At 40.4% G+C, this 9,680-nt stretch overlaps 1 protein-coding gene across 1 annotated transcript; it reads right to left on the bottom strand.

Moving 5' to 3' along the window:
• Nucleotides 1–4,121: 4,121 nt before the first annotated feature.
• Nucleotides 4,122–9,167, bottom strand: LOC109145212 (ligand-dependent nuclear receptor-interacting factor 1-like). The gene is made up of 3 exons (XM_039568584.1): nucleotides 9,116–9,167; nucleotides 4,945–6,240; nucleotides 4,122–4,325 (listed from the first exon to the last, which is right to left on the bottom strand). Exons 2-3 carry the CDS (start codon nucleotides 6,013–6,015, stop codon nucleotides 4,122–4,124), a joined length of 1,275 nt encoding a protein of 424 aa, XP_039424518.1. The 5' UTR covers nucleotides 6,016–6,240; nucleotides 9,116–9,167.
• Between the last annotated feature and the right edge of the window lie 513 nt (nucleotides 9,168–9,680).

Consider the following 9,680-nt stretch of genomic DNA (forward strand, 5'->3'; position numbering starts at 1 on the left):
TTGGGTTTCAAGCATGCACTGAGCAATATCTTTTTCTACCAGATGGCAGTAGAAAGTAGGGCTGTAAAAGGTCTGCCTATGTGAAGGTCTTTAAGAAACAAAAAACAATTTTTGCACAGTACAGCACATCAGATGCAAGTTCAAACAACCCAGGATGTATGTGCTGCAGCCCAAGGTTCAGGCATGGTTTATTTAGGATAATTGTCCATCAGGGTAGTTGTCCCTTTCTGGAGTGCACAGGAAAGTCTAAAAGTACTAGAAGTATAATCTTGCAATATTTCTGGGTACCTCTGTCAAGATTACAAATACCTTAAATTTTCCTTGGCTGCCTTCTGCAAGATCTTGTTCTCATACCAATGAATAATATTCTTACCACAGAGCAGCTGGACTGATAATTAAACAAAAAATCCCTTATATCTCCAAAATAATATAGCTGAATAAACACCTGTTACAGAACTATGTATGTTGATAATGGTTTTAATTGGGGGGGGAAGTGGGGGAATATTGTTTCTATTTTCTTCTTGTTAGTGTCAGCTGAGTGCTGAACATTCCACTTTTGCTGGGTGCAAAACACACCCTGTACAAAAGGAGCATCTTGCCATGGTTTCCACCCTGAGCAGTGGAGAAGTTGCTTGTGTTTGTAAGGGGCAAAAGTAAGATGTCTCTGAGCACTCTCTCATATGCAACAGTGGTTTTGGAGTGCAGCCAGCTGAAGCTCAGCCACTCTCTAAACATCACATTTGAGGAGAGGCCAGAAAAAGATTCCTGACACTCAAGTATGTTGTGGGAGTTTCCATAAACTGAAACTTCAATTCCCATTGTTCTTAGTGCTATCATGACTGCACAAATGGTTCTGTATCCACTGCCTTTCTCCTTTGTGTTACAAAAACTCATGCCTTACACAGAGCTTCCAGATGAAAAGATTAGGTTTGAAGTTTCCTCATGGAACAAATTTTATTTGATAGATTCCATGTTTTAGAGTCTAAAATTTCTTGCACTTGGTGAACTTTTACTGAATGTCCAGAGTCCTGAAGTAACCCTACAGCCATCCCCTGGGAGACTGGCCAAGGAGCCAGGGAGTCTGGGAAGCCCCAGACTTCTGATACCTGGCTTTGCTGTTGGTATTAGGACAGACACAACTTAGCTGAGACGTTCCAGTATCTGAGCAGCTTCCTGCTGACTGGAGAACTGGGAAGAATAAAAAGATTTCATCTAATGCAAACTGAAACCAAATTCTGAAAAAATGAAGTTTCCTGTTAGCAGGAAACCCCCTTTCCCGGCTGTCCTCAGTTCTAACTTGAATGACTTCATCCTCTCATCTAAACTCAGGTCGCTTGTGCTTCTTGACTTGTGGAGTCTCAGTACACAAAGGAAATATATAAAGATAGTGGATTATAATGATTGATGCTAATGAGAAGCACAGAAGGGTATTATCTACATTTAAAGTCCTAATGTGTTTCCTAACACTCTTTCTCTCTAAATAACTGGTTAAATCAGACTAGGTTTTAACAGATAGTGTTATATATAATTCCAGAAACAAATAATCTGACTACTGTAGCTGGAAGGGAATTTGTCAAAGTCTAGATAGGTTTTTCAGTCAACAAATCTATAGTTATAAATCCATAAAATAATGTGGGCCAGAAGCAAAGGTTAGGTCTTTCCCTCTCACATCACATGTAGCACAGGAAACAGAGTTTCACCTGGTTTCTCCCACATTTATACCAGACATTCTTTAGAGCAGGAGGCTCCTGCAAAGTGGTGAGGGTGGTGGTTCCTGTGGGAGAGGACAGAGGCCTTCCACACAGCAAGGGAGGAGGAACTGGAGAAGGTGGAAGCAGCTTGGCCCCTGGCCAAAAGGGGAACTCAGAAGCTGCAATGGTTGATAAGTTCAGCAACTTTATCATCATGTGATTGAAAATGAAGGATTCGTCCCCCAGGATGCTTGTTAGAGCTCCCAGCAAAGGTACGTGACTGCATTTGCCATCAGCTCCTATGTATTTTGGTAATGGGACTGAGCCGAAGGATTTTGATGAAGCCCACTTACCATCCACTAAAATTAATAAGCATACTGAATACCAAAATCAGCTAAACAATCTAGGCATTGGTTTTGTGTTACATTGTAATTTCCGAATTGTCATTTGTCTGTGCTGTTCACAATACCTTGCAATTCTTTCTCCCCTATATCCACGTTCCACAATCTTCTAGGGTCTGTCATTCTCTTGCCCTCTGGACATAACCTACTTAACTTTTTTCTCTTGCTCCATCAACCTCTTTGCTCTTTGAATACTGATTATTGTTTATGTATTGAAAAGTAGATGTATTATGTAGTTAATTCTATCCTTACCAATTACTCTTCCATTTCATTTGACATTGGAATATGATGCTTTTTTTCCTAGGTATTTCAGTTCCTTTGATAATAGCTATTATTCTTCTTGTAAATCATGTCTTGCATATAAAACAAAACATTTTGTACAGGTGTTCCCTTTAGCCAGGGGCACTTGGATTTGAAAGGTCCTCCATCAAGACTCAACAAATGCGGGTTAATCCCACTGTCATAACCTCTACATGAACTTAATTTTCGTTAAAGAAACCAGAGCAAGATAGAAATGAGGAACAACTTAAAGATGCAGTATCTTTTTATTACTTGAATGACTCTACATGCAAAGAACACAGTCTGTATGAAATGACGGAATGTAACAAAATGAATGTAATGTGCAAAGGAAAAGACACGGCAGCAGAAAATATGGAAAAGCAGTCACAATAACAGTTCATGTTAATGAGAACTACTAACACTGGTGTAACTGAAACTTCTTAATAGCAGTCCAGCAAATGGAAGCATTTCTATAAAACAGCCAAACAAGAAATATTTCCCCAGTTATTTGATCCTATTTGATTTCTGGAAGACATGTTAAAAAATTATCATGTGTATAGATGGAGAAACACCATAAAAATTTGATTATCCTAAGAGTCTGCCTTGGCATATTAACTGGGAAGGAAATTTTAGGTGAAATGACAGCCACTAATTTTCTTACTTTCATTTGAGTACTGGCATAAAGGAAAGAAAGAAAAAACCCTAACCCAGGAGTTGTACCTGTGTTTTTTTAATATATTCTTTGGAGAGTTTTGGTCTACCTGACCTCAAAATATTTCACAAGAAGATACAGTATATTTTCATGAATGCCAAGGGTACACCAATGATGTTCCCATTCAGAGACAACAAAAATAAACCATTCTCAAAGATCTGGGAAAGGCTGGGTGACGATGGCTTAAAGTCCAGTTGACAGAAATGGAAGTTTAGTGCTAAATATGAGATAATAAAAAGATCCAGGAGAAATGCTGATTTATTATTGATCACTAATTTATCTGTAGAGTAACAATTTGAACAAATGTTTACTGAACTGATACAGGATTCTGGAAGTCCATGCCCAATCTACCTGCTGCAAAAATCTTAAGAGCTTTGTTGTAGAAAAATACAAAATAGACACAAGAGGTGAATCTGAACTGAGAGTTTGAAAACATCAGGGATTAGAGAAAGCAAACACTTATTCCCAGAGGCTCTGATGATATCAGGCAAAAGTGCCAAATAATACTTCTAAGGAAGGCCATAGGGCAAGACTTTCTCAAAAGCAGGTCAATGACTATAAACATGTGGCTTGTGCTTCTGGCACCTTCACTTGAAATGAATAGCAATGCTCAAACCAGAAAGAGCCCAGCACGGGTATGAAGAGCTTCCTGTCTCTGCCTATGAGACACATGTTGGCACAGACAGACTGCAAACCATTGCTATCAGTAAGAGGTCAGCAGGCACTTTTTCTACTTTCAGTTGCAGTTGTATGAGTGCTAAAGAGAAGGCAGAGTCAGAAAAGACTTCAGCAGTAGCTGGCATTCTATCTGCAGTTTTTGGAGGAAGTGCCAGGGGAGGGGAAAGCACCAGATCCTGACATTTTAGAAGTAGCTGTGGTGAGGTTCTCTACAGAAAATGCTTTATGTTATGGGGCTAAGTGCTCAAAAATTTTGAAGATTATACTAATGCTGTGTAATAAATACTTCAAGGTGAAGTATACTTCATATTTGTATACAGAGAGGTAAGTATGTGTGGCACTTCCCCTCAGTTCTCTGTCCTAATTGTTACCTTTCTTTTTAAGTGCAGAAGATTTGACAGTCAACTTCCGAAGCTCAGAGGGACTAAGCCTGTTGAGAACAACTCTTACACCTTTAACAAGACCAAATTTCTTTCTCATTTCCTTGTCTATATCCTGACGTGCTTCTTCATCATTTCTTTTTTGCAAGCCTTCTTTGGATGGGAATGCAGTCTTGTTGAGGAACTGAAATGGGAAAGAGTAGAATTTGACTATCGGGAAGTGAGTGTTGACTAGTCATTTTCCTCCCACCCCAGTTTATTTTCACAGCTTTTTTTCTACACTCACGTACCTTGACGATGTGGCTTTGCAAGAAGAATTTAATTCAGGAGGGATCTTGCAAGCCATCCCTTCTCTATTCTTCCATTGTTACTTTAAAAAATTATCATGATGGCACTCATCACCTGTTTTCAGAACAACCTTCTCCTTTGGGAAATATCTTGCCATTGTATTAAATTTTGCCCTATTGTTGTCTAAATAGCAATAGAATGAAATGCTTTGGTCCTGTTCAAATACTAGAAAAATTTTGGTATATCTCAGGCCGTATTTTGTTCTCAGAATTATGTAATTATATATCTTTTTTTATAAACAGCAAAGTCTTATAGGCCTGCAAGCCTTAATTTGATTTCCTCTACAGTGATTGTATCCACTGGATTTCTGTTTAGCTTCCCCACAAAAGCATGAACAAAACCAGGTCACTCATCTTTCACAGCCCTTGCCCTCTTATCAATATTCTGAATAGTGCACTTTGCGTTCAGCTCTGTTGAAGAGGAGAGCAATTTACTGTCCATACACAGACACTCACCTGATCATCATAAGTTACCACCTGCTGCCTTTTCCTAGCAAGAGGGGAGCAGTTCTTGGGCTGAGAGATGGTAGTCATCTTGGGTGAAGAGAAATGTGTTTCATTTGATGTTTTCTTTTGGGGTGTGGGGGTAGCACAGGTTGTAAGACATTTTATGTTCTGCTTCACAGCATCCTCTCTCAACAGCAGTGGATGTGAAACTTGGAATGTTAGTTTACAAACAGAAGGACACGTAATGAGCCAAACGATGGTCTTCATAAACAACATATGGTGGCCAGCTATTTTCATTTCTGCTGCCAACTCTTCATGCCTCATTACATATAGAAGGTAGACTTGACCATTAGAGATCATTAGAGCATTTCCCTTAAAGAGAGGAATTTCCGGTTGCTCTCCAACAGGACTAATAGATGAAAGTGTTAACATATTCTTATAATCCTTATTGCTGAGTGACTTTAAAATTTCTGAAACAACACTGTTAGATGACTTTACAATAAGAGGATAGGATCTTGCTGTCTTTCCATCTGGCTCTTTCTGTGCAAGCTCTTTCATTGGGGTTATTTGGGAACATTTCTCATCTTCAGTTACATCAGGACTAGAACAGTGCCTTGTTAAGTCTGGGCTGCTTGGTATTAAAGGCTTTGAAAAATTGTGCCAGAAGGATCCGGAACTCTCTTGCGTCTTTATTATTGGCCATATGTAAATTACAGATTGTGTTTCTGCTGCTTGTCTTACTTCAGAGAACCTTCTTGCTGCGGTTAACAGTAGTTGCTGTAGTTTAGATGGGAAGAAAGATAGTGGTATTAATGCAATTTTGGCTTGATGTGGTACCTCTAGATCAGGTTTTAAAATCTGTGCCTGAGGTTCTTCAGTAAGTTTAAGAGGATCAGAAATTTCAGAAATGGATATTTTGTCTTCTTGGTTAGCATGAGTTAGTGAGAAGCCTCTTTGCAGAGAGTGCTTTGAAGCTGAGGTTTCATTACTCTGAAACTTAAAATCTGTTGAGAACTTTCCTCTGCCAGCAGAGGTCATGCCACTATATTCTAGCATATTGAAATCTTCCTCGCTGCTCATTTGCTGATCCTCTCCTGCCAGAGCAGATGCATCCCTGGTATCCACCTCCTAACAATTGTTGTGGTTTGACTTAATGGATTCTGTTTAGACAGATGAGCTTTTGTGAAGGGGCAGTTGTACACATTAGAAAGGCTTCTGGAGGAAAGAGGATGCAAAAGGAGTTTCAGCAGATCTCATCTATTTTCACCTCTTTCCTGAAGGGCTTCACTTGTGCAGCCTCACATGCTTACAATAAAAGTGAACAGAAATTAAAATGTGATTACATGTTTGTAAATGCACATGGAGATTTTTCTTCATTACCTCAAAGAAAATTAATAAACAGAAATATGTCATTTAAGTATTAACTACAGCTCATCTAGCCAATAGAATTTTTCTGCAATAGTAATTTGCTGTGAGATACTTCCAATCTTGACTTAAATTGGCAGTGGGTTTCTGCTTGCTTCCATAGGAGTTTACCTAATACTGCAAGCTTCTGGTGGACCGGATCTATTGTGTTTAGATGTCACACTCCCTCATGTAAGAAGATACAATCTTCTTAGACACAACACTGTTAAAATCAATGCATATTTTTAATAATAATGGTCTTAACCAAAGACCTTTACAATCAATTTTGTACTTTGCTTGCAGTGATGCCATGATGATTTTTTGCCTTTTCTTTTAAACCCCTTTATACCTTTTTATAAATTCTATATTCTTAGTGCTTTTTGCCTACATTCTTGGACTTGTTATTCAAGCTAGGAGACTAAACATTTTAGAAGCCTTGTAGCCGGGGATCAGTGTGCCCCAGACCCCAAGGTCCTCTCCAGAACACATTTTGTAAACTAAGATAGAACCATCCAGGGGAAGGCTCCTCAGGGAGGGGGGGGCTCACTTGAGCCTCTCATTGGGGAATCTTTGATAGGTATGCTAATTAGTAAGACCTATAATAATATACCAGATCTTTTGGGGGGTGCATTGTGGTGTGCATTGAGGTGCATTCGACCTGGATGTAGTGCACCTAAGGATCCTTAAAATAAATACAGAGGTAAAATCCCTTTTCCCCTTCTAACTGTGTTTGACTCTTGATTTTTAAGACCAGGAAAAGGCATCAGCAGAATGATTTCACTTCAGCAATCAACCTCAGCCTACACTACTCTCTGCTGTAGCAGAATCAGACCCGGTAGCTTTGTCATGGCTTTTAATAAAGATGTAAAAAGATAAAAAAAAAACAAGTTCAGATGTTTATCTGATACATATTACAATTTACTAAGCACCAGTGTAACTGAAAAAAACTAAACAATCATAAGAATATAGTTGAATTTACAGTAGAAGGAAACATGAAATTTAAATTTGTATCCTGAGAGAAATTAACAAATTAACTTTGAATTAACTGCTAGTTCTCCAGTGGTTATATTCTCCTCAGAATAACCTACTCAGCACTACAGACATGATTTTGTAGAAAGTAAACATACACACTCACATTACTTGCATGTCAGTCACACAACTCTAAGGTGGCTTTTAGCTTTCCTAAATATTAAAATACAGGTGAGATTCACCTCCATAACTGAAGAGGTTCTACTACTTAACTTATAAAAAAAAAATGCAATAAAGACAAGTTCAGCAAGCTGTGAGCTGTTTAGGATCATAAAAATTAAATTTTCTGAGTCCTTTTATTTAGTAAAAATGAATAAACTGAAATATAAAATGACATTTTGTCATCATCTAAGCTGTATCTCCTGCATTTATGATGCATACATCAAGATGTAATCACCCAGCTCCAGGACTCTGATCAAGAACAATTATATCAATTGTCAGCAAGTTATTTGAATAATTAATTGTACATACAGGAGGAGTGAAGTGCTTCTGTAGAAGCAGACTGTAAATCAGTTTTTTTCCTTTGCTTTATCTGATGACCTGAGTTTTTTTGTTCTGCTTTTTCACTTCTGGTTTTAGGGGGTTTTACTACATCCAGCATTGTGGTATGATAAAGCTAGGGCCAGTCTTCTGACCTAGAAAGTCTATTAGCATCTTAAAAACCAGAAAGTCTCAGAAACCTGGAGACACAGCAATTGAACTAAAACTAAAAAAAAAAAGGTAAGAAAAAAGGTTTCTATTTTTGAGATAAAGAAATCTTGGTTAACTGTGAAGCCAGCTAAAAAACAGGCAGATGTCATTGCAGAAGAGAAAGTCTCTGATTCTTAGAAGTTGTAGCTCAACTGTGATAGTTCGGAACCAATTGATGTAGTGATGGAGCTCGTCTGGTATAGTCTCCAACTTTGATGAATAATGTACTGTACTGTACATTACAGTGCACATATTAATGTACAGTAGTGACCTTGGTTGTGTCATTTTGTCAGTCCTTGAGTTTAAGAGATTACCCCTTGTGTCATGGGTCTCAAGGTTCCCAATAAAACTGAAAAAAAGAATGACTATATTTACATGCCTTAAAATTTCCTTATTTACACCAAAAAAGAAAAAATCTGAAAGAAATCCTTCTTTCTTCTTAAAACTTGCAGACTGCAAAGCAAAATCTCACATTTAGGAACTGAGCAGCACAGATTTCTCTATTATTTAGATTTCATGGATATAAATCTTTTCCATCTGAACTGGTCTCACAATCTCATTTTTATGACTCTACCTCACCATTGCCCTCTCTTCACCAGAGATGAAGACATCAAAGAGTCTTAAGAAGACTCACAAAAACGACTAAAATTCATATTTCAAGTTTCATTATTTTTGGTAAAAATGTGTCATGCACATGCAAGGGGCCCTTCTAGCCCAGTTCCTGCCTCTGATGGTGGCCAGAAGCGAAGGCCCAACAATAATTTGAGTAGAGGCCATGCACATGGTGGCAATTTCCTGGGTCCCCCCAGCCTTGAGAGTGGAAGGCACAGGGCCCTCCTGATCCAGTAAGGCTTTCTCCATGGGTTTCCTTCTGGCACCAGGCCCTGCTGTGTAACACCCTCAGCTTCCCCATCAGATTTAACCCCACAGCGGTGCCCATGGGGCCACGTATGGCCAGAACACCTCCTCAGGCTCCTGGTTTGGGGTCAAGCCCCAGCCTCAGCAGTACAGCCAGTGTGGGCTGGGGGAATGGAACAAGGGGCTGAGGTTGAGTTACCATTACAGCCAGAGCACAGGCGCCGGGCTGGAAGCGCAGCCTTCAACTGCAGCAGCAGCTGCTGTGGCAACGGCCAAAGCAGCAGAGAGCCTTCCAGAACCTTCCAATGGCTGCTGGGCACCGGCGGGTTCAACAGCTGCTCTGGGGCACACTGGCTGCCCCCCGCTGCACCAGCCACTGCCTGCAGGCCCCGGGCCGTGCCCGCGCGGCCGCACTGCCCTCCAGCCTGCCCGGCTGTGCCGCGGTGCCCACCCCCCATGAAGGGCAGGGCCCTCGGCACCATGCGGCTTTGATCCCTGTATGGAGCATTCACTGAAAGAGTCAGACTCGATGATGCTTCTGGGTCCCTTCCAACACATGATTCTGTGACCTGTACCATGGAGCTAACCCTTGTGTCCCTCTACCTTTCTGTCCCTTTGGCCTCTGCAGGGCTGCAGTGTCTGGGACCCCCAGGGGCCAGGGATGGCAGCTCTCCCTGTGGCTCACCGAACATGCATCCCACCTTTCCTGGGGGAGCCCTGGAGGCCCTGCCTGAGCCCTCCCCATTGCACAGCCTGGCCACAGT

The sequence above is a fragment of the Corvus cornix genome, chromosome 3, assembly GCF_000738735.6.
Source record: "Corvus cornix cornix isolate S_Up_H32 chromosome 3, ASM73873v5, whole genome shotgun sequence".
Taxonomy (NCBI): domain Eukaryota; kingdom Metazoa; phylum Chordata; class Aves; order Passeriformes; family Corvidae; genus Corvus; species Corvus cornix.

Coding starts and splice junctions, on each gene's coding strand:
- LOC109145212 (XM_039568584.1), bottom strand. CDS start 6,015: ATGAGCAGCGAGGAAGATTTCAATATGCTAGAATATAGTGGCATGACC. Junction 4,326..4,944: donor TGGTAACTTATGATGATCAG/GTGAGTGTCTGT, acceptor TTCCCATTTCAG/TTCCTCAACAAGACTGCATT.